At 42.6% G+C, this 23,424-nt stretch overlaps 2 protein-coding genes across 2 annotated transcripts; both read right to left on the bottom strand.

Moving 5' to 3' along the window:
* Nucleotides 1-1,326: 1,326 nt before the first annotated feature.
* On the bottom strand, nucleotides 1,327-2,059 carry LOC148028490 (uncharacterized). Its single transcript, XM_087688764.1, has 3 exons — nucleotides 1,792-2,059; nucleotides 1,478-1,696; nucleotides 1,327-1,403 (listed from the first exon to the last, which is right to left on the bottom strand). Exons 1-3 carry the CDS (start codon nucleotides 1,907-1,909, stop codon nucleotides 1,327-1,329), a joined length of 414 nt encoding a protein of 137 aa, XP_087544890.1. The 5' UTR covers nucleotides 1,910-2,059.
* A 1,173-nt stretch (nucleotides 2,060-3,232) lies between these two features.
* On the bottom strand, nucleotides 3,233-4,220 carry LOC148028489 (uncharacterized). The gene is made up of 3 exons (XM_087688763.1): nucleotides 4,053-4,220; nucleotides 3,417-3,915; nucleotides 3,233-3,342 (listed from the first exon to the last, which is right to left on the bottom strand). Exons 1-3 carry the CDS (start codon nucleotides 4,218-4,220, stop codon nucleotides 3,233-3,235), a joined length of 777 nt encoding a protein of 258 aa, XP_087544889.1.
* Between the last annotated feature and the right edge of the window lie 19,204 nt (nucleotides 4,221-23,424).

Genomic DNA, 23,424 nt, shown 5'->3' with positions numbered 1-23,424 from the left:
ATAGTTGCAAGGTAAACTCTTCCTAAAAACAAATCAAAGATCCCAATGCATGTAATCTCTTAGACAAAATCGGGCATAGTCACATGAGGAAGTGTATAATAAACATATATATAAAGGTAGTAACAAAATGAAATGTCTAGAGTCTCTCGAAAAAAAAAACACACTCTCTCTCAGCATGGTACCGGTCCACACACTATGGTGGACAAACACTCCCCATAGAGCACATCATCTATTTCTAGACACATGCAATGTCTCATCTCCTCTGCACTGGCCCGCGCCAAACCACCACACCCCGCAAACACATCCAAAACATAGTCGTAGCATTTCGTAAATGTAGCTAGTAACCACCTAACCATATCACCAATCACATATCACCAATCAAGATACAGAATCTTTGCGGCCATGCAAGTAGAAACAATGAAAATACCATACAAGGTAACCTGAGAGCAAAAACATGCAAGACTACTCACCGAAAGAAAAGATGAGACCTCTCTGCTCCGCCTCTGACAATGACACCATCAACATCCATGGGAAAGACACAATCATCCATCATGTAGCTACGGTACGCTGGAAACAATCTCTCTGAAATCTTCTCCCCAGCCTCTCTGTCGTAGCAAGGCACAACATGACCAGCACGATGCCAAAGACACACAGTAAGATCAAGTACCTATTCACAAGTGGAAATAGAATAAGTGATCCATGTTTTTATTTAAAGCATGTAACATAAACTTTATTTAGAACATACAACCGTATGTTAAACGTATCCAACTTTGTTATCTTACCGCCTCTCTAGTAACGGGATGTCGATAAGCCTTGGAGTCACACATGAGTGTCCAAGTGTGGTGAAGCACAAACCCCACCCTTGCCGCATCCGTAATAAACTCACCTATATGCTCTGCTAAGCACATAGTGACTAAGAATCCCTGGTCGGCCAAATACTCGCGAGCAAGGTCCATACAACCCATAACTAGACCCTTTGAGAACATGTTCCACTTGGGAATAGTCATGCCCTCTACAAACAACATTGGCATTATGATATATGAGAAGTGAGTTTGATGTAAACCTTGTGTGATAGAAAGCATAACTTACCCAATGGGATGGGATCTAGAGCATCCACAAGCAAGCTCGTAGGAAAATCCGCAAATATCAATCGAGCCACCTCTTGACATGGAACTCCATCTTTGCTATAAAGATTCATCTTTTGTGTTGCAAAAAACTTGTTGATGCTATACACAAAACAACATAGTCATTAATGCAAAGTAACCGATGATGCAATGCTATATGCAACATTTAATTTGATGTTCTTGCAATATGTAGTTGTCATGTCTACCTATCAAGGGCAAATCTATCAATTTGGGTCACATCCACTAATAGAGCATCGACATATGTTTGATACTGGAACCCTGCAACAATTATCTCAAAGTAATTTATTTTTAATAATCATACATGAATTTCAAGTTAATATAAGACTTTTCACCTACTAAACGGGTCATAGGTCGCCTCTCCCAATTCTCTCGACCAAGAGATGAATCTGCAACAAAGGAGGTGGTGGGCGCCATAGAGGACTCTGGCACATTTTTTCTCCCTGGATTACCTTGAGTACCCTGGGTGGCACCTTTGGTAGCCTTGGTTGCTTGCTCCTCTACAGTGGTGGGTGCGGTAAGCGGTTCATGAGTATCAACTCCCTCCTTGAATCCTACATAGTATCATTCACCCTTAGACTCCCATGCATGAGCACAAAAACTATTGCTACAAAAGCGACAAGATGTTTACATAGATTGAAGTACTTACTGTCATGCAGATCTTTCTCTTGCTTAGGGATAACCCCCACAGGGTAATCCAGCCACCAAGGGCAAACACTTGCCTCCCATGCCGTCAATTTTCTATCACGTAATGATGGAGAATACATAGTGTTCTCGTCACGAACATCAATCCACTCTCTTGTGAATTGCGGAGCTGCATCCAGCCTCTTCTCTTCTACACATTGTAGTATCCACCTGCAACATTCTTGCCAATTACGCAAGCAAATGCATGCAATCTAATATGAAAATCAGACACACAATCTAATATGAAAATGCATGCTAACCTATAAATCACACGTTTGGCTGAAAACGTAAGCTCTGGCATCTTCTCTACAACATCTGAAGATTTCACTCCATCCAAGAGGTGTACAAAAGCCTACACAAGTTTCACAAGCGCTTAAGATTAGCACATATACATTTTAAGAAAGAACTTAAGAAAGCAATATGAATGCACTGCATTGAGTCAACCTGCATGACATGATTCTTCATGTTGAGCTTAAAGAACTCCTCAAATGAATCTGGTAGCTGTGGACCTTCTACTTCTATCCTATCAATCTGAAGTAGTGCCTCCGAATGCAAGTGAGCCCAATATGTCTCTTTCTTCATGTAAACCCGAAAGAGCTTATAATCACCAAAATGCGGGTATTGGGGGTCTTTGGCCTTTGTGAGACTCATAAAATGCAACAATATTTTTTTCCTATGATGCACAACAATATACGCAAATAGAAAGCATTGAAGAAAAAAGCATCACATACACACACCTTGCGTTATATATACAAATTACCTTTCCGCAGGGGTTTTTGAGCTTGTGAGACAATACAGCTTGTCTCTTGTGATCTTGAGCATGCTTGCATCATCCCACTTTAGCCCAAATAACAACTTAAAGAACTCATCACCATTTTGGGGATTAGCAATGGATAGGTATTTGTAACCCCTATCCTTAAGGCGCTCCTCTTCCACCCTTGTAGCCTTCTCCAAACGTTTCTTCCTCTCTACCTCATCTAGACCAAGAGCCTCAAGCTTAGCAGTTTCTTTTGAGATGAAGACATGAAGTTCATCCTATCATTCCAAAAAAAAACTAAATTAGAGATAGAAAAGCACATCTCATACAAGTGAGCCATAGAAAGAAAATCACCTTCCATACAAGCTGAGATATTAAACCGCAAGGAGAGTTATACCATGGAGCAACACCATGATAATACCTTGCCTCTATACTCATCTCAACCTCAGCCCACTTCCTCATGGCCGGACTCAATCTATCTAGAATGGAGTCTTTGTTTGCAATACCAAACTTTTGAAACATATACACCTCATGCGCAATATTTGGAGTAACATGAGCTCTGGCAATACTATTGAAAACAAACAAAAGCATAATATGAGAATGTAAGTGTAACATATTACAAAGAGGAGCATAGTTAAAGGAAGAAGACTTACGCGTTGGTGGTTTCTAGTGCGAGTAGTAGCTCTGCTTCCTTTGCCTTGGGCACCTCAATGAATTGGCACCGTACACTAACATGGTAGTGAGCATAGTCAGAGTACTCTGTAATTGAAAACCAACAAACATAAGAATGGGATACGAACATTCAATACTTGCATGTATAGTGGACAACTTACTTTCCTTGATGCGTTTCCACCACGTTTTAAGCCTGTGGTTTCCATCCCAAACCAAGAACTTTTTACCCTTAAGGTCTTGCCACTCTCTTCCAAGAGCCCTCTCAAAATCCTCATTTCTTTGACGCCATATTGGACCCCATTCATCTAGATTGCTGGCTGTCACAGACATGGTCTCCCCTCTCGGACCTTCAACTGACACAAGGAAGTGTCCCATAGTCTCAAGATAACCAGTGGAATCAAAGGAAGGAATCAACCACTGGGCATCATCTGTAGCAAATCTGAGTGCCTCATGAGCCACTAATCTGCAAAGAGGCACAAGAGGAGGTAGCGTCCTCTTTTTTATATAAAATTGACTCAGCACATCCCTCATCAGTCCTAGAGAGACTTGCTTGCCTAAGTTCCTTGAGTGCTTCTTTTCTTTTTCATCATCATTCTCCCTTTGATCACTATCACCACTCACCTCTTCTTTGTCATCTAGACTATCATGCTGCACATTAGTCTCTGTAGGAGAAGATATTAATAAGTAAAAATAAAAAAAAGTAGCATTAAACCAATCATATTTAATACATAACACTAAACAAAGCGTCATATGTAAATGAAATGGACACATAAGTGACTACGTGTGTGCTCCGCAACCCCGTCAATTCTATTGGAGTCCCCATCCACTTGTGCTTCGTCATCAATGTAGACACATCTTTTTGGACCACGTCCTTTCTTTGTTGAAGGAGTGTCCACTGATCTCAAACGCGATGATGCTTCTTGCTCTAAGATCCGCCCAGGAACACATCCTGAATGTAGCTTCATACAGACTTCACGGCTACTATGAGGTGACACACATTTCTTTCTCTTTCTAAGCACTCTTTTAGGTGCCATAACTTTCTCTACACACTTACAAATAGATACACAATCAACCTCTTTAAGATTAACAACACAATCAATCTCTTTAAGATTAGCAACACAATCAATCTCTTTAAGGTCACGGGACAAAGCCACGGACGAAGCCACACACTTGTGCATAGGCCCACGGATTTTCCGCGCGGACGCGGACGATTGGGGGGTTCAATCTCTTACCTTATTCTCACGAAGCATATGGGATGAAGCCACACGCTTGTATCCATGGGGGGTTCAATCTCTTACCTTGGAGGCCCGTCGGATGGCATACGGGACGGCATACGGGACAGTTGCCATGGGGCATAAGCCCACCCATCGTCCGCGTGGACGCGGACGATTGGGGGGCTTCAAGGTGTTACCTTGGAGGCCCACACGACGGTGCATACCAAATGACGGGACGGCATACAGGACGGTTGCCACGGGGCATAAGCCCACCCATCGTCCGCGTGGACGCGGACGATTGGGGGGCTTCAAGGTGTTACCTTGGAGGCCCACACGACGGGATGGCATAACCAAATGATGGGATGGCATACGGGACAGTTGCCATGGGGCATAAGCCCACCCATCATCGGCGTGGACGCGGATGATTGGGGGGCTTCAAGGTGTTACCTTGGAGGCCCACACGACGGCTTAGCCCACACGAAGCATGACCAAATTAACAAGCTAAAGCGTGACAAAGCTTAAGAATGACCAAAAGGCAAAAGACGAAGCGTGACCAAAAGACAAAGCGTGACAAAGCGTGACCAAAAGACGAAGCGTGACAAAGCTTAAGCAAATGACCAAGCTTAAGCCCACCCATCGTCCGCGTGGACGCGGAAGATTGGGGGGCTCAAGGTGTTACCTAGGACGGACGAATCCGTTGATCGTCGCAGATTGGGAGGCCACGGACGAGGCCACAGACAAAGCCATTGATTGGGAGGCCATGGACGAAGCCGTTGATCGTCGCGGATGCTGCAGGAGTTACGAACGAAGCGAGAGCTGCAGGAGTTACGAACAGTCGCGCAGGATACAAAGCCGTTTTGGGGCACCGTCGTGAGCTACATGAGCGAGAGCTACAGGAGCTACAGGAGTTACAGGAACAAAGCGAGAGCTACAGGAGCTACAGGAGCTACAGGAACGAAGCGAGAGCTACAGGAGCTACAGGAATGAAGTGAGAGCTACAGGAGCTGCAGGAGTTGCACAGTCGCGCAGGATACGAAGCCGTTGTGGGGCACCGTCGTGAGAGCTGTAGGAGCTGTAGGAACTGCAGGAGTTGTGGGGCACCGTCGTGAGAGAGAGACGGAGAGAGGGAGAGAAGGGAGAAGGGAGAAAGAGAAGGGAGAAAGAGAAGAGAAAGAGAAGGGAGAAGGGAGAAAGAACGGAGAAAGAGAAAGAGAAGGGAGAAGGGAGAAAGAGAGAAGGGAGAGAGAGAAAGAGAAGGGAGAAAGAGAAGGGAGAAGGGAGAGAGGAAGAAAGAGAAGGGATAAGGGAGAGAGAGAGAAAGAGAAGGGAGAAAGAGAAGGGAGAAAGAGAGAAGGGAGAGAGAGAGAAAGAGAAGGGAGAAAGAGAGAAGGGAGAGAAGGGAGAGAGAGAGAGAGAGAGAGGGAGAGGAGAGAGAGTGAGAGCAAAGAGAGGAGAGAGTTGAGAAAGAGAGGAGAGAGTTGAGGAGAGACTTAATAACCCTAATAAAGAAGTTAGCCGTTGATTGCGTAATTAGGTAACTAGTTGGCTGTTAAATAATTAAATAATTAATACAACATAAATAAATTATGAGTGCATAAAGGTGAAGGATGGTGGGTGGTTGAGTCGTAAATTTTTCTATTGATTTCTCTCCGCTTGTAGTGATGGTGAACTGTTGCCTTCTCTTCATCAAATACACACTGTGAGCTATATTCAGAGTTTTCTTCTCTTCATCAAATACTAACCCACCAAAGGGCACAACATGTCGAGTTTTGCTATTTTGACATGGAGACTAGCCAGTGATTGCTTAGAGCACAGGGTTTCATTAAGAAATGGGGAGATTCTTTTGAGTGAGTACTACCTACAGAATCTATTGCCTCCAACACAAAAATTCCAGGGGTTGCAAGCCGTCATAGAGAATGATGGTGGAGCAAACAATGTCAATGTGTCTCCAAGATGGGATCATGAAGGGCATGTGCACTATCTGATTGATAGTACATTATCAGCCACCTACTCTATCAGGCACTCAAGTAACTATGTGTGCATCTCTAACAGTATTGAGTCAATAGAAGATGAGATTGACAACTGCATTGATTGTACTCCAGGTTGTAGCAAATCAACTCCAGTGTGTCTTGACGTACACTCAGATAACAAGAAGGATGTTGATGACACAAATGTCGGGGAGGACCTATGTGTGGGCAGCCAAAGCGAGGACTTATCTTCCTATGATAACTCGATTGCAGCCTTCATTGAGGAGAAAGCTAGAACGGGTAGATTGAAAAAATTACTAGTGCTCTGTGGACCTCCACGAAGGGTGGATGAGCTCCCAATCGAGTATAATGGCACAATTGCTTTTGAGCTTCCAGCCACAGATAGCAAGAAACGAATGATGGGTATGGAACAAAAATATGATGGTCACCTGTGGTCGCGGCCCTCACAGACAAATATGGCAATTGAGTGCACTGTGCGCTTGAGCTATTGTCTTGGAAGTCTTCAATGTCTTAGGATCACTTGTCCTTACTACATAATAGAGGGAAAATACAATGATGTTTTTTTCCATGGTCACTTGGATAGAACCGTGAGCATGGGTTATCCTGCAAGTGAGGGAAACTCCAAGATAACATGTCACTATTGTCTTAATGTTGCTACTTGTGTAGCCATTTGCAAATGCATGATCTATTATGTGTTGCCACTGGATCCTACAATGACACGTTTGGTGATCCATGTTGGGGAGCATGCTCACAATGTTCAACATGGCACTAAGAGGGCAACCCTTGACAAGGTGTGGAGGCTTGTGAGCACGGTCCTAAAGATCGAAAAGGGAGGCCCACGAAAAATATAGATGCTAGTCGCTTGGCAGATGTTGTTTGAATCTTTAACAAAAGAAGACGAGTCGGAGGTGACAGAGGTGGATCTTAATCATTTTCTAGAAGAAATGATGCCACTTGTGCAGAATAAAGGGTAGGCTTGTGCATTATTATTTTCTGCTTACAATGTATGTCCTGCATTTGAAATAACCCTCTAATAAACACATAGGTTCAAAGGCATTGTTTCACAAGAAAGAGCCAAACAAGGTCAGGTGGTTGGTGATGGGTATGACAACATACTTCTTTTGCAAAAACGTTGTGTCTTCCCATTTTTCCATGGAAGTAGATTTCCAGGACAAGGTGATGCCAAGGAAAAGTGCTACTTGTTTAAAATGTCCACCAAGGGACCAGCATCAGGGGTGGACTTAGTGAATCATATGAGGCGAATTGGGACTGGAGATTTACGACGTGCATGGGTGCACTTTGATCATACCCATAGGATTGATGGGTGGGCAACTATGTCTTGTTCAGTTTATGATCACGGGTATGTGGCAACATAATGAAAGCTTTTATTGAAATTAAATTGTTGTTGATGAACACTATACTAATGTATCAATCATGAACTAGCATGAGAGCATTGTAGGTAATTGCAATATGTGAATTTAAAGAGGAGGATGAAGAGTCTCAAATCCTATTTTGGAGAAATTTGAATTCTGTCATGGTTCAATGTGGCCATGATCCACCTGACTTTGCTGGATTTATGTCCGATGAGGCAAGTGCGAATTGGATGGCAATAAGGGCTGTGTACAATGGAGGGCCTCATAACATAATGGAAGGGAGGGAGCGTTCTTGTCTTTTTCATTGGGAGCAAAGTTTGCAAAAGCATACCAAGAAATTAGTCACTGTGGATAAACAAATGCACCACATTGAATTGTGTGAAGCATGGAGGCTAGCAACGACAACTCAACTAGCCTCACTTCAGGCCTCTGCTATCCGAGATTGGTGGGCACGAAATGTCAACAAGGAACACATCAAGGCTTTGGATAGGTGGTTGAAATGGTGGGAGCAAAGAATTGCCCACTGGGGAGGAATTGAATCTCATGTAAGTGTGACATTTTTTCCAGGTTATTAAGATTTGTTGCACAATGTAGCAATGGGGAGAGCTACTGATTCTATTTTTGGATTTGACTCCGCAGGCTAACAAAAGTCCTTGGGAACATGCTCAAATTCCAAGCATAAACTTATCAGAAAGTGTCCATGCTAGTTGGTTAGCAGGTGAGGGTGGAAAACGAAAGATATCACTTTATGATGCATGTGTTAGTGATGTTTTGAATGCATATATTCAATGTGCAAAGAGGTTGGGCTATACCACGGGCAGGTTTATTGGATCTGGGCCTTCTATGGAGTCTTTGTTGGCTAGTGCCAGCAAAAGGGAATCCCCAAATCCCTCCTCTGTTGCACGGGCGTTGCAAGGTGTTGTAGCTGGAAGTCCTTTGTACGAGGAGCCTATAATGCAAGGTGATAGGAAGACTGTGCAAAGGAAAAAGAAGGGAGGTGGAGCAACTGTAAGTTCTCATAGACCGAGATACGTGATGGAGTCAAGGCAAAGGGAAATCAGGGGCAGGCCGTGGAGTATACAGTTTGACGATGGAAAGATGGAAGAGATATGTATCCAAGAGGATGAGGAGATACCAATCAAGCCCTTTGCAGGTGGAGTAAGTGCACCAAATGCGGAAACGTCAACTCACGTAGAAGAGGTAGAAGTGGCACAGGAGGAGTGGGATTTACGAAGGACACCACCTAACTGTGTGAGAAAGTGTTTTGGTACGGAGGGTAGAAAGAATTGCAGCAGCAAATTACAGAGTCGGCAAGTGGGGTTAGTCGCACCATGCTTTTGGTCTGAGAGAGCCTATAAGAACAAGGCCATTGCACAATGGATATGGTTCTGTAATCATGATGTCAAGCATACAAACGCTGTGCAGAAACAAGTGATAGCATCACCAATTGTTCCATCTTTGTGGCCAGTTGATATAGGAACAAATATATCAAAGGAAGAGTGTAGCAGCCTAAGACAGGCTGGTTTCAAGTTTGCCTGCTTTAGCTTTACAGCACCACCAAGGAACGAGAAGAGAAAACCTCCTATTTCTACAGAATGTGGTTCAAGCGGGAGAAGACGCAAGTGGAGACATGGAATTTCCAAAGATGCACAAAAGAGAATAGAGGCAGCTGGTTGCATGGTTGTGACATTCTTGGAGGAGGTAGTGCAACTTGAGAGACAACATTCAGTATTTCGAGTCTTGACAGAGAGTCGTTATGATGTGCACATCAAAGAAGAGCCTAGGTGCACTTGTCCTGATTTTCAAAAAAGAGAATCTACCCAAAAGGCATTTCTTGCTTGCAAACATATGTATTATGTGTACATGCACATACTTGGCCTTCAACCCAAGGAGCACATGGTCATACATCAGCCTGCACTAACCCCCACAGACCTTGCCTTTGTGTTAGGGCAAACACGTAAGATATGCCCTGTTATGTAGGAAGCCCAACATAAGCATGGCTCATTCATTGTTCTGGAGGACTCATCATCATGCACTTCATTAGGGTGTGACATGTCCTTTTTGTTGCATGAAGATCTTGGAACCTTTCTAGATATTGTACTCCTTTTGGGTAATGCAAAACTTTGGAATGTTATTATTTGTTGTGATTATTCAACACCACTGCTCCCTTTATTGTGAATGGGTTAGTAATGCATGATGCGCAATATATTTTTGACATGTCATTTGTAGAAAGCATCCAAGGTTGTTTCAAAAAGCTCTAAAAATCAATTTCAATTGCAAAAGCAGGAAATCAAAAGCTTGCAAAAATAACACACCCTAAAAAAACTAGTTTCTTGGAGTTGTAATCCGTCTATGTACATGAGTTAAAATCCATTTGAACTTGCATTTGGTATATGCATTTGGATTAAAAATTTGAGAATATCCTTTTATGTAATGGCTTATTTTTCCAAATGCATTTGATGTAATCAAGATAGTGACATTCATTCCATTCATATATGCTAAATACACAAAAAAAGCTTGATATCTTCTTCTTCAACCAAGTCATTTCTAAAACCCGAATCTTGTCAAACTCCATTCTTTTTCCATTCTCCAAACCTTGAATCCCATAGTCTTCTTCTACTCTAAGCCTCGGTGTTAGACTTTCAACCCCTAACACGACGACAATGGAGCCCTCGAGGTGTACATTCAGCCCATGTATGGAGGATGGGGCTAAAAATGGACTAGGACCAAAATTGGTACAAAACAGGTGGCTGTCCAGATGCAGACTGCAGCCGAAAATAGATGTCATGGTTAAGTTCTAGCCAATACGACCTCCTTGAGATGTGGAAATTCATCAAATATAGATACTGGGCGCCAAGTGGCTTCCTCTATTGGTAGGCCTTGCCATTTGATCAGGTATTCATGTATGGAACAGTTGCGGAGTTGCTTTTCACGTTGCTCAATGACCGCTTCGGGAATGTACTGAATAAGGCCCTCCTCATCTATGGGTGGTAGCTCCTCTACATAATCTTTGGGAGTGCCAATGAAATGTTTCAATTGGCTCACATCGAATACATCATGGATCTTAGTAGTGGGAGGGAGTTGAAGATGGTAATTCAAGTCCCCAACCTTCTTAATGATTTTGTAGATCCCATAGTAACGATATGCCAACTTGTTGCAAGAATCCTCCTTTAGTGTGGCCTAACGGGACTTGGGGACCTTGAAGAGTACCAATTCACCCTATTGAAAGTCAAGGGGTCTTCTTTTTGCATCAGCATGGATCTTCATGTGCTCTTGAGCCCCTTTGAGGTTTACCTTGCATTGTTGAAGTAAAGCTTGCATGCGGCCCAACTCTTCTTTTCCAAGGGGATTGAGCTTTTCATTGAAGATCATGGTAGGAAGGGGCACCCGATAACCATACAATGCTTCGAAGGGAGAGACTCCAATGCTTGAATGAGTGGAGTTGTTGTAAGAAAATTCAGCCAAGTGCACTCATACGTCCCAAGAATTCTGCACATCATGACAAAAATGTCGCAAATAAGTTTCAAGCCACTTATTGACTCTCTCGGTCTGCCCATCCGTTTGGGGATGATAAGTTAAAAACATGCTCCATAAACAAAGTGGAAACTTGAGATGCTATAAATTGGGATTTTGTAGGGATGAAATGGGCTGCTTTAGTGAGTCGGGGTCAACTACCACATATATGCTATCCCAACCCTTCTTGGTTGTAGGTAAACCAGTGATGAAATCCATGGTAATGTGGGTCCATTTTCCTTCAGGGATAGGTAAAGGCTGCAACAATCCACCCAGTTTAAGAGTGCTATCTTTATTTTGTTGGCAAGGCACACATCTAGACACAAAGTCTTTAAGAGCCCGCCATAGGCCTTTCCAATGGAAGCTTTTCGAAACTCGGTCATATGTTTTGAAGACTCCTAAGTGTCCAGCAATCGGTGAAGAATGCATCTCTTCAAGGATCCTTTGGGTGAAGGGAGAGGCATGGGGAATCACAATATGGCCATGGATCCAAATGAGGCCATTGTGGAGCTGATATTGGGAATTTTCATCCATGACACCTTGCTGTAATTTCTGGAAAAGAGGGCTGAATTCAGCATCAAGCAAGTATGCCTCTTGGAGCTCTTCAATCCAATCATGGTGGAGTTCAATGATGGATGAAACCTTGCATGCCCACATGCAAGAGAGTGCATCAGCCACTACATTGTCCTTGCCACGGGTGTTGGTAATCTCAAAGTCATAGTTTTGTAGGGTAGCCACCCATCTACGTTGTTTGGGAGTGAGGCGTGGCTGAGTCAAGAAGTATTTGAGCACACAGTGGTCACTTTTCACCTTAAATCTACTGCCATACAAGTAGTGATGCCACTTTTTGATAGCATGAACGACTGCCAACATCTCTTGATCATAGGCATGCAACTCTCTCTCTTTATCATCCAATTTTTGACTCTCAAATGCTATTACCCCATGTTCTTGCAGCAAGACTGCACCAATACCCCGTCCACTAGCATCACACTGGATGGTAAAATCCTTTGAAAAGTCAGGGCATACGAGGATGGGGGCTAAAATGAGCAAGTCTTTCAGCTGCTGAAAACTGCAGTCAGCCAATTCATCTCATAGGAAAGCCTCTTTTTTCAGCTTGTCTGTTAATGGGGCTACAATTGTGGCATAATAGCGAATAAATCTCCGATAAAAAGAGAGGCCAAGAAAACCATGCAAGGAGGTAGTGGTAGTGGGGGTGGGCCACTCCCGGACACATTGCACTTTCTTAGGATGAGCTTGGATGCCTTTTCCACTAACAATGTGTCCTAAGTACTCAACCTCTATTTGCATGAAGACACACTTGCTTTCTTTGGAAAATAGCTGATGCTCTCCCACTACATAAAAAATTTGCCTAACATGCTTCAAATACTCATGCAATGACTTGCTGTAAATGAGTATATCATCAAAGAATACCAACACAAACTAGAAAAGCCATGGCTGCAATATTTTGTTCATTAAGCTGTGAAATGTGGCAGGTGCATTAATGAGCCCAAATGGCATGACAAGGAATGGTACAAGCCATGGTCAGTCCGAAAGGCTGTTTTGACTTCATCACCCACCCTCATTCTGATTTGTTGGTAATCAGATCGCAAATCAATCTTGGTGAAGTAGCGTGCTCCCTTGAGTTCATCAAGCAAGTCATCAATTTGAGGTATGGGGTATCTATTTTTTACGGTGATCTTATTGAGATCACAGTAGTCAATGCACAACCGAAAAGATCCGTCCTTTTTTCTTAACCAATAGAACCGGGGAGGCATAAGGGGAAGATCTAGGCTCTATGAATCCCATCTCAATGAGTTCCTTGACTTGCTTTGGTACTTCCTCTCTTTCACATTTAGAGAGTCGATATGGGGGTTTATTGATGGGCTTGGCATGGGGCTCCAAGTCAATCGGGTGATCCACCAATCTCTGAGGGGGAATGGTAGTGGGGGCCTGAAATAGGTCCTCATATTCAGCCAAAAGTGCTTTTAGTGCTGCATTTTACTTCCCCAAGGTGTGTTGGTCATCATTATCCTTATGCAAATGCAAGACAAAGATTTGGGAGCGTTTCTTGAATTGTTTTTTGAGTTGTCTTGCTGTTATAAGCTGAAAATCTTCATTTTCTTTGATTCCCTCCAAGTGTACAAGCTGCCCATGCATTATAAACTCCATATACAGTTGAGAGAAGTCTATAGATATTTTTCCCAATTGCTAAAGCCAATCACATCCCAAAACAACATCCATGGGGCCCATATCAAGGGTAATTAAGTCTACCTTTGCATTGTAATTTTCAACCAGCATGAGAGACACTTGTGTGCATACATGGGAGCTCACTTCCTCATTTCCATTGGCCACTTGAACCCAAAGAGGTTACTGTAATTCAGTGGGAACACATGTCAAATGGCCAAGAGTCGATTTATTCACAAAACTGTGCATGCTGCCACTATCTACGATGATGTATACACTCTTGCCATCAATGTTACCATGCACTCGTAGGGTGTTTGAGCTCCTAGAGCCGGTCCATGCATCCATGGAGATCGAGCAAGCTGATATAGTGGTGAATGAGGGGTGCCAAGGGTCATTCCTAAGCATGTCATCAATGGGACAGCCACAGGGTCAAAAGGGAACCCGTCCGGTGAGTCATAAAATTGATCGGTATCAATATCCTCCTCATATTCAGCATTTTCAATAAGTGTCATCATTGGACAATTGTCAAGGTCTCTTCTAACTTGTCACTATCTTCTAGCACATACATGCTATTAAACTTGATAATGACGTTCTTAAAGGGGCATTTGGATGCATGATCAGTCATGTACTTATCCCCGCATTTAAAGCACAAGCCTTTGGCTTTTCTATCCTTGACCACTTCAAGGAATAAATTTTTGACCATTAGGGCTGAAGCCATTCCTTATCTTATTTTCAGCATACTTTGGGTCACTTTTGGAGGGCGGTGCTATCCCAAAACTGCCATATTTCCTTTCAGCATTAAAAGTGAGGGAATTTTGGGGCTGCCATTTGCTACATTGTTGCTACAATAATTATTAGCATATGGGAGTTGCCTGATAGGGTATCTCTGTTGTCCTGCAATGGGCTGCATGCCCTCATTGCGGCAGTATTTTTGACCATAGCGTTCGGTCAAATCTATGGCTACAAATAGGGTGGCTGGCTTTTGAGCCATTACATCAGCTGAGAGATGTGCATCTAGCCCATAAATGTATTTATGCAATTTGGCCTCATCACTGACTACCTCAACATACATGGATAGGTTCATAAATTGATTGGTGTACTCCCTCTCGATGAGATTACGCTGATCAAACTGATACCATTGCCTAGCCAAGCATTCTTTTTCCATCGGGGAGACAAAAAATTGGATTAAATGCATCTTGAAATCTTCCCAATCATGAAACTGCTGATTTTCTCTTTGAATGAATCTCTACCATGTGTGGGCAAAACCTTCTAAATGAAGGGAGGAAAAAATGATCTTTGCCTCATCGGTACGGGGGTAGATGAGAAAATAGGCTTCCAATTTAGAGGTCCATTCCTCTAGTTCAGCTGGGGATGAGGACTTCCCATTGAATTTAGTAAACACAATCTTGTCACATAGCTCATTTGGGCCTTGCTACCCATGAATGCCATGTGCTACATGCTGCCCATACATGCCTTGCTGTCCAATCCCCGGCTGTCCAAAATTTCCATGGGGGCCATGCTGCCCTTGCATTACATGAGTACCAAATTGCCCATTAGGACGTTGCTATCCAAATATGTCCATGTTGCCCATTACCATATGCATGTTGCCCATTGCCATATGCATGATGTCCATTGCCATGTGCATGTTGCCCATTGCCATATGCATGTTGCCCATTGCCATGTGCATGCTGACCATTGCCATATGCATGCTGCCCATGCACTCCATGCATTCCATACTGCCCAAGATTTGCATTGAAGCCATTCCCTTGAGTGTGCAAGTAGCTTCCGTTACAGGGGAGTTGGGGTGTAAGGATGGGCTTGAAGGATTCATATAACGGGGGAGGGAAGGAGGGGTTCATCATATTGAGTGGAGGGCTCATCCATCTCATAAGTGCTATGGGGAATGCCATGGGTACCATTGAGACCTTGTGGGCTATGCCTGGTCTCCAATGGGGAGGGGGGGGGAGGCGGTTAGACTCACCGGGAGGGACATACTCCTTGGGTCAATCCGAGGGAGGCAATGGCAGGGATGAGGGCGCCCATGCACTCTATGAGTAAGTCCATTTTGGCCATCATCTCGGAATGACGGTGTCCATCTATGGATGTCGTTCAGCATGATGGGTCTCATGTTGGCATAAGGTTTGGTTGAGCAGAGATGAGCGGTCTATCTCAGGGGCACCCTCTTCAAACATGTCTTCACAATCCTCCTAGGTTGAGCTAGGATCGTTCATTGAGGCACGGCAGTCCCTTATTTCACACTGAAATTCATCCTGGGCCTTTGCTTTACCCTTGTGGCCTGCCATCCCAAGTGCAGTCCACCAGACCCCTTATTACAAAATTGAGGATATCTTGAGCTAGGGAACTCCGATCACCAAACTTTTTGATTCAAATAAAATCTCTCAATCCCCTCTACGAGACTGTGCAAAAATATCTTTGACAGTAAATGAGCAGGGATTTTCTGTAATCACTTTTTGTGGGTTGGCTGTGTAGCACTGCTGCTTGTCCCACAGTACCTCTGGGCACAAAACTGAGTGTATCTCCCAAAGTGTAGGGCGGAATGGGGAGATTTTTAGTTTAGATCAAAGGGGAAGATGCCCTCTTCAAATCAAGCTATAGAGCCCACACTCAGTCACAAAGAAGGCTTTGCTGTAATCAACTTTTACGGGCTGACTGTGTAGGACTGTTGCTTGTCCCATAGTACCTCTGAGCACAAAACTGAGTGTATCTCCCAAACCGTAAGGCGGGATGGGTATGTTTTTAGTTCAGATCAAACGGGAAGATGGCCTCTTCAAATCAAGCTATAGATACCATACTCAATCACACAATAAGGCTTTGCTTTAATCAACTTTTGCAAGTTGACTGTGTAGGACTGGCTATCTGCAATACCCTTCAAAGACTCCCTCAAGGAGCATGCCTTATCCCAATGGTGAGGGTCTTATCCAAGATATCCAGGGCCTCAAAAATGGTCAAAACTAGCTATTTGCAATACCCTTCAAAGACTCCCTCAAGGATCATGCCTTATCCCAATGGTGAGGGTCTTATCCCAGACATCCAGGGCCTCAATAGTGGCTCTCAATGCCACATAAAGCCATACATCCTTTGCATCCATAGGTCATTGCTAAGACCATTTCCATAATTGCATACCATGCCCTTCTTGCATTGCATCCACCATACATTACCAAGTGGTTTGTGACATTAGCAATGCATGTAGGGGCTTGTAGACTCAAATGATCAGGGTTTGGGCTATTCCATCAAATGTACCTGCACCTGCAATAAGTTTTTGGGATTCGGATCACCGGGAGGTGGGAAAAGTTCCCCCCGGGCTGGGTTGTGCACCCCTTCAGGGTCTTTGATGGCAAGGGGGGTCACCCCTCTTTTGTCTTGCCACCTCGCTTGGCATCGGGCTTTTTCTCACCCGGAATATACATGGCAGACATTTATTAATTAAACACCTAGCATGAGATGCATTTCAAGAATCAAAATTTTGGGCTTTTCATGAAGTGCATGGAATTGGAATGGGGAATAGGGATAGAGATCTTACCGGCAGTGACTCACTACCTACTCACCCTTATACAATGGATTTTTTAAATCACTTCTTGGCTCAGCCAATTCACAAGAAGCCAAACGGGTTATGGGTAAGCAAAAATATAATCACAATGAAGCTTCAGCATGAGTAAAATCCATTTCAGTGCCATAAGATCAAAAGGAAATGACTGGGATTCATATTCAGCATGCATTCAATGTCTGGGACTCCTATTATCTACTTGGACTAATACATTCTCTCAAACAAGTGGATGGGATTCAACAAGAGGCTTAAATGGAGAGAATGAGAGCCAAGAATCGGTTACCTTGAGTCTTTTGGAGAAGAAGGCAGCCACTAATGCCACCTCAGTCCTTCATGAGAGCTCCACTTTGATCTTGCATGCTCCATAGCTCCAAAATGGTTGTTGTCTGTTAAGAAAGGGTGAAGTCAAGGTAGGATAGCTCAAGACCTTCCCATGAAGAGTTCTTACTGAAATTGAAGTTCTACTCCATAGCCATGGCTGCCCACAAGTGTATGCCTTCAAATCTTGCTTGTAATCTTCTTCCCGTGCTTCTTGATGGCTGAAATCTTGAGCTAGGCTTCAAAAGGGACTCCCGAGGACAAAGAAAAGACCAAAATATTCAAGATTTCTGAGCTTGATGCAAAGGTTCCATGGCTGCCATGGACTGCACCAGACCAGGGTTTCTTGAAGTGAAATGGGGAGTCCAAGAGCTGAGGAAGATGCATCTAATGCTGCCTAAGAAGGTTGCCAAGAGCCACGAGTGAGGTCAGGAAGGAGAGGAGGGCTAGGGGGCTGTCCACAATAGGCCAAGAAGCAGCCCGTTTTTTGTGCCGCAAATTTTGAGGCTGCCCCTGGGGCTATAGGCCAGGGTAGATCAAGCTTACTGCTGCTCTATATGCTGCCCCAGCTGAAGGGAAGGCATTGGGACCAGCCATTCTTGCTCAGGAAGAGGGGGGAAGCAAGATTTCTGAGGTTCTTGGGTTGGAGCTTCCATGGCAGCTTGGGGAAAGGAGGAGAGAGAAGGTCTTCTTGAAAAGTAATTGAGTTTTTGGCCTTCTCTAATTGTGCTACCCTACTTTTTGCCCAAAACCATAAAAAAACTTACATGAAAATTGTGATGACCTATCAAATTTGTCTACTCGCCTCCAGATTTGTCCATGGTTCTTGGGAAAGCTCCAAGAAAGGCTGCCATAGTCTTCAAGAGGGCTGACAGCCTGCCTGAGTAATCCTGTGTACCTATGAAAGAGATGTAATTGGAGTTTTCTAACTGTGGGAAACTGTGAGAGCCCTATATCTATGGGAAAAGAGAAGGATCAAGGACAAAGCTTTGATACCACTTGTAATGAAAGAGACCGAACTGTCCTAACTAAGGGGAAGGAGAGAGAGAAGGACTACAGAAGAAGAGGGAGAGGAGAGAGAAAGGAAAGAAGAAGAGAGAGAAAGAGGGAGAAAGGAAGAAGAAAAGGAAGAAGAAGAAGAAGCCATGGAAGCTTGAGAAGGTGAAAAAAGAGTTTCTTGATAATTTTTGTCATGCCTCAAAATACCCTCTTACACCTTATATAGCATTAGTGTGACTAGTATGTTTCCATGCCATGTTTCCGTGATCCTAGTTCATTACACTACTAATCTAGCCTTGTATGCCGGCTTGGGGTATCCAGGGGTACTTTTCAGCTTGTACACACACTTGCATGGCAGAGCCTTCTTGCCAGTAGTAGGCAAGGAAACCAAATCCCAAGTCATATTCTTATCCAAGTAGTCTATCTCAAACTGCATAGCCCTCTCCTAGGAGTAACTGTCACCCCTATGCATAGCCTCATCATAGGTGAGAGGCTCTCCTGCATTTGTAACTAAGACATAGTGCATGGAGGGCTCAAATATGTCAAGTGGGCATCTATCTATCGTAGAACACTGCATTGCAAGCTTTATTGCATGCTCAACATTCTATCCAACACCTTGGCCATGAGCATCTGCTTGGCTCCTCTTGAAATATAACCCTACATATCTCCACAACTCTCTCAAGCTGTCTATGAATCTTTTCTTCACGGAAGACTACATCATGGCTGTGGATGACTTTCTGTGACTGTGGATCCCATAGATGGTAACCCATCTCTCCTCATCTTCATGACCAAGGAATATGTGTTTAAAACTTTGAGGATCTAGCTTGTTACACTTGCCCTTGGGCACATGGTAGAACGTCTCACATCCAAAAGACATGCAAATGAGCATAAGAGGGAGGCTTTCCAATCCATACCTCCTCTGCAACCTAAAAATCAATGCCACTACAAGGCAATCTATTAATGATTTGCATGGCAATTGTAACTACCTAAACCCAAAAGTGCTAGGGTAGGCCAACATGGCTAAGCATACTACGAACCCTTTCCTGGATGGTCCTATTCATCCGCTCAACCATACCATTCTAGGGAGGGGTGTAAGGGGGTGGTCAAGTGACGCTTTATAACCCTCTCATCACGTAACTGCTCAAAAGCACGTGATACATATTCATCCCCATTATCTATCCTAAGGCATTTCAGCCTATTCCTAGACTGGTTTTCTACCAATGCAAGCCATCTCTGAAAAACTGCCAAGACATTGGGCTTCTACTTTATGGGATAAGCCCATATCTTACGTGAACATTCATCTATGAAAGTAACAAAATATTTCTCACCACCCATAGTTTGACAGGGCATAGGCCCACAGACATCATAATGAACCAAAGCCAAGGGCTCACTCATGCATGACATACGAGACTTCTTATGCATAGACCTAGTCTGTGTGCCATAAAGACAATGATCACAAGAATCAAAATCAGAATAGTCAAGGAGTGGTAAGTACTACAAAGCAGAAAGCATTTTCATTCCCTTAACGAACATGTGCCCCAAACGAGCATGCCAAAGAAATACATGAGGTAAAGACCCCATAAACAAAGCATGATCAACTATATATCTAGAAACAACTAAGTGGGAGAGGCTACTAGCCTTGGCACCTCTCATAAGCACAACCATGTAGAGTCTCCAAAAGATACATGATATCTTGTGCCATCAAGTTGTCCAACGGACATGAGACTACATGTCAATGTAGGTACATGACATACATCGTGCATAACAAAACTTCTATCAGAAGGATATTGCAACCTAATATCACCAATGCCAACAATCTCAAGAGACCTGGCATCACCCAAGTGTAGAGAACCCGAAATAGAATGGTATGAATGAAACCACTCTCGGCAAGGTGTCACTTGAAAGGATGCACCTGAGTCCAAGAGCCAACACTGTACATACATAAAGTGTATCTTTGTCATCTGTGAAGCACTAGATGAAGCTTGTACAAGGATATAATCCCCATCAAAATCCTCGGGCTGCATAACATTGACATCTTCAATCTTAACACTTGACTTAGTAGGTACTATGCTACAATCAAAAGACTTATCTTACACTTTCTCTTTTCCCTTCTCGGTGCGCCTTTCATTGCATAGTTCATGACACTGTGGCCTTATGTGGCCTTTCTTTCCACAATGATGACATGTAAAATTGGCATTCCTACCATAGAACACCATATTGGGGAATACGGGAATTTCCCATAAGTTTAGGACACGTGGTCAAATCTTTAGATTTGTCATAACTTGAACACTATAACTCCAAATCAAGCACTCTATAGCTCAATAGATTCCATTTCTCAAGCACTTTCCAATGATAGGTCACATCATATGGCTTTGAGAAACTTATGGACATGTTATCTGGGTGCCACCTTTTTAGTATTCAAAAAATGGGATTTGGGAGATTCCCAAACTCACTAATATTGTGTTATAGGATTTCATGCGTGAATTTCCACAAGACTTGGACCGAGATTTTTGCAAATTCCATCCACAACCACTATCACGATCATTCTTTTCATTTCCATCATTTCTACCTCTAATGGTCAAAGCATGAGACACACATGAGGCATCCAAAATCTTACGATTTATTTCTTTCTACAGAAGAGAGCTCTCAACATTAGATAGCTTTAGAGTAGTGGCAAAAGCACATAAGGTAGTGCGGAATACATCCCAAGACTCATTAAGAGTTCCAAGAAAGAACAATAGAGTGATATCCTCTTTGATATAAATTCCCTACGAACCGAAGTTCTTAAGAATAGCATGAAATTAGTGTAGATGAGCTGACATGGTCACATTCTCTTTCATGCGGAGATCCATAAGCTATTTCAGCTAATACATTTGACTTGCATGACTTTTCTTGTCACACCAATCCTTGCCAAACTTGGCTCTTCCAATAGGCATAATTCATACAATCAAGCTTATTGATGTTGAAGATAGCACTGTGAGTGGAAGAAGATGCCATATTGTAAGCTAAAACAGTGCAGATAGTTCAAAATTGCTTGCTGTAAACTGTAGAAAGTGACAAAAAACCACCAAAACCAAGGAAGAATGTCGAGAAACGAGTATCTAATGATTGCTCACCAAGTACCATCAAAAGTACATCAAACCAAGATGATTAAGCATGAAAAATACATCACAGTAGTCTGGAGATATATGCTCGCTATAATAATTTGCAGTAGTGTACGATGAGAGCTGACTAAGTTACTATACAACATCGAAACTTCTATAACAACACGTATCGAATCATTCAAGAACATTATCAATCAACTTGCTACGTGTTGGTGATGCCATTCCATGAAAACAATTGGTAACACAACTTCTTGACACTGTAAAAAGGATTACTTATGATAATATTAATACCATATTATCTAATTATTATCTTTTAAGAAATATAAAAAATATGCCAAACTTCGTATTGGTCATCATATCAAGAAACTTCAGAGTGATAATGATGGAGAATACTGATTTTGATTATTATTGTAATAATCAAGGTATTCATCATGAATATATGGTTCCCTGCTCTCCTGAATAGAATGGTGTTACTGAGCGTAAAAACAGGACTATCCTCAATGTTGTGTGATGTATGCTCATTCATTCTAGCTTATCTAAATATTTCTAGATTGAAGCGGTCTTAACAATAGTATTTGTCCAAAATCATCTTTCTATTTCTCCTTGTAAAATAGTGATTACTACTTAGACAGGTGAAACTCCTTCTATTTCATATTTTTGAACCTTTGGATGTATTGCGTATATTTACGTACCCAAAGAGACTCATAGAAAACTTGATTCCATTGGATATTCAAATTTTCCAAGGGGGTACAAGTTTTATGATCCTTCCTCAAAGAAGGTTATCATAAGTCATGATGCTATTTTCAATGAGAAACTTATGAGCAACACATGGTCTCATGAGGACATTGGGAGGACATGGTCATATGGTCATTAGAGGATGTTGATGAAAAGAAGTCATTACTCGTTGCTTTTCCTTTTCTATATGATGATGAACCTCCTACATAAGATAATATTGACTCTTCAAATCACGATTCATAACTTGTACCTATTATTGCTAATGATGACCATGGCATTCATCTCTATGTTGATCTTCCAATTGATAATCTCAACTTCCTTCAACAAGTAAAGAAGGTTTTATCTTTTGCATTTGATATGGTGGATCTTGCAGACATGCACTCATGTCTTGGTATTCAAATTCGATGCTATCAAAAAAAGGGTGTTTTAATACTATGTCAAACAAATTTCATTGACAATATTATTTAGAAGTTTGGTTTGGATTCTGAATATCCTACTAGTACTCCTTGTCTTATGAGCTCTACCAGAAACTCTCACTTTCTGCACCAGACAACATCTTAGTTCTCAATGCCTTAAACATTGGACTGTAGCCAAATGATTTTTGAAGTATTTGAAAGGCACTAAAGATTTTGGGTTGGTATATCGACGCCAACAAAAATCTAATTCTATGTGCTCACTTCACCTTTTGGGTTATACAGATGTAGATTGGGCAAGCTCTCACTTATCTATGCATCTTATAAGTAGAATTTGTTTCTTTATCAATGGTTGTCATGTTTCTTACACTAGCAAGAAATAACATTGTGTTGTTGTTTCCACTACAAAGGCTGAATATGTAGCTGCATCTTTAGCGGCTCGAGAGTTAGTATGGCTTCAACAAGTTCTATCAGATATTGGCCATCGTCCTCGCTCCATCATACCATTTCTATGTGATAACCAAAGTGCCATTAGTCTTGCTAAAGACTATGTTCAACATAACAAGTCTAAGCATATTGCAATGCATTATCATTATGTTTGGTATGAAGTAAAGAAAGGAATGATCATGATTGAACATTGTCCAAGTGATCAGATGATTGCATATATATTCACTAAAGGACTCAATGAAGTACGCTGTACTCTGCTAGACTTGGAACTTGGAGTTGTGTCAACTTCAATCTTTGGGAATTTATCTACTACGAC

The sequence above is a fragment of the Lygodium microphyllum genome, chromosome 11 (genome assembly GCF_053477565.2).
Source record: "Lygodium microphyllum isolate KBCC chromosome 11, Lygodium_microphyllum_v1.1.10, whole genome shotgun sequence".
NCBI lineage: Eukaryota > Viridiplantae > Streptophyta > Polypodiopsida > Schizaeales > Lygodiaceae > Lygodium > Lygodium microphyllum.
Note: the sequence above shows the minus strand (reverse complement) of the source record. Positions and strands in the feature narration are given on the sequence as shown.

Bases quoted from the DNA above. Each gene is read 5' to 3' on its own strand.
- LOC148028490 (XM_087688764.1), bottom strand. From the start codon at position 1,909: ATGTATTCTCCATCATTACGTGATAGAAAATTGACGGCATGGGAGGCA. The intron at 1,697-1,791 runs GTAAGTACTTCA...GATACTATGTAG, and splicing joins AGAGAAAGATCTGCATGACA to GATTCAAGGAGGGAGTTGAT. The intron at 1,404-1,477 runs GTGAAAAGTCTT...TAATTGTTGCAG, and splicing joins ACCTATGACCCGTTTAGTAG to GGTTCCAGTATCAAACATAT.
- LOC148028489 (XM_087688763.1), bottom strand. From the start codon at position 4,220: ATGAAGCTACATTCAGGATGTGTTCCTGGGCGGATCTTAGAGCAAGAA. The intron at 3,916-4,052 runs GTTGCGGAGCAC...TCTCCTACAGAG, and splicing joins ACTCCAATAGAATTGACGGG to ACTAATGTGCAGCATGATAG. The intron at 3,343-3,416 runs GTAAGTTGTCCA...TTTCAATTACAG, and splicing joins GTGGAAACGCATCAAGGAAA to AGTACTCTGACTATGCTCAC.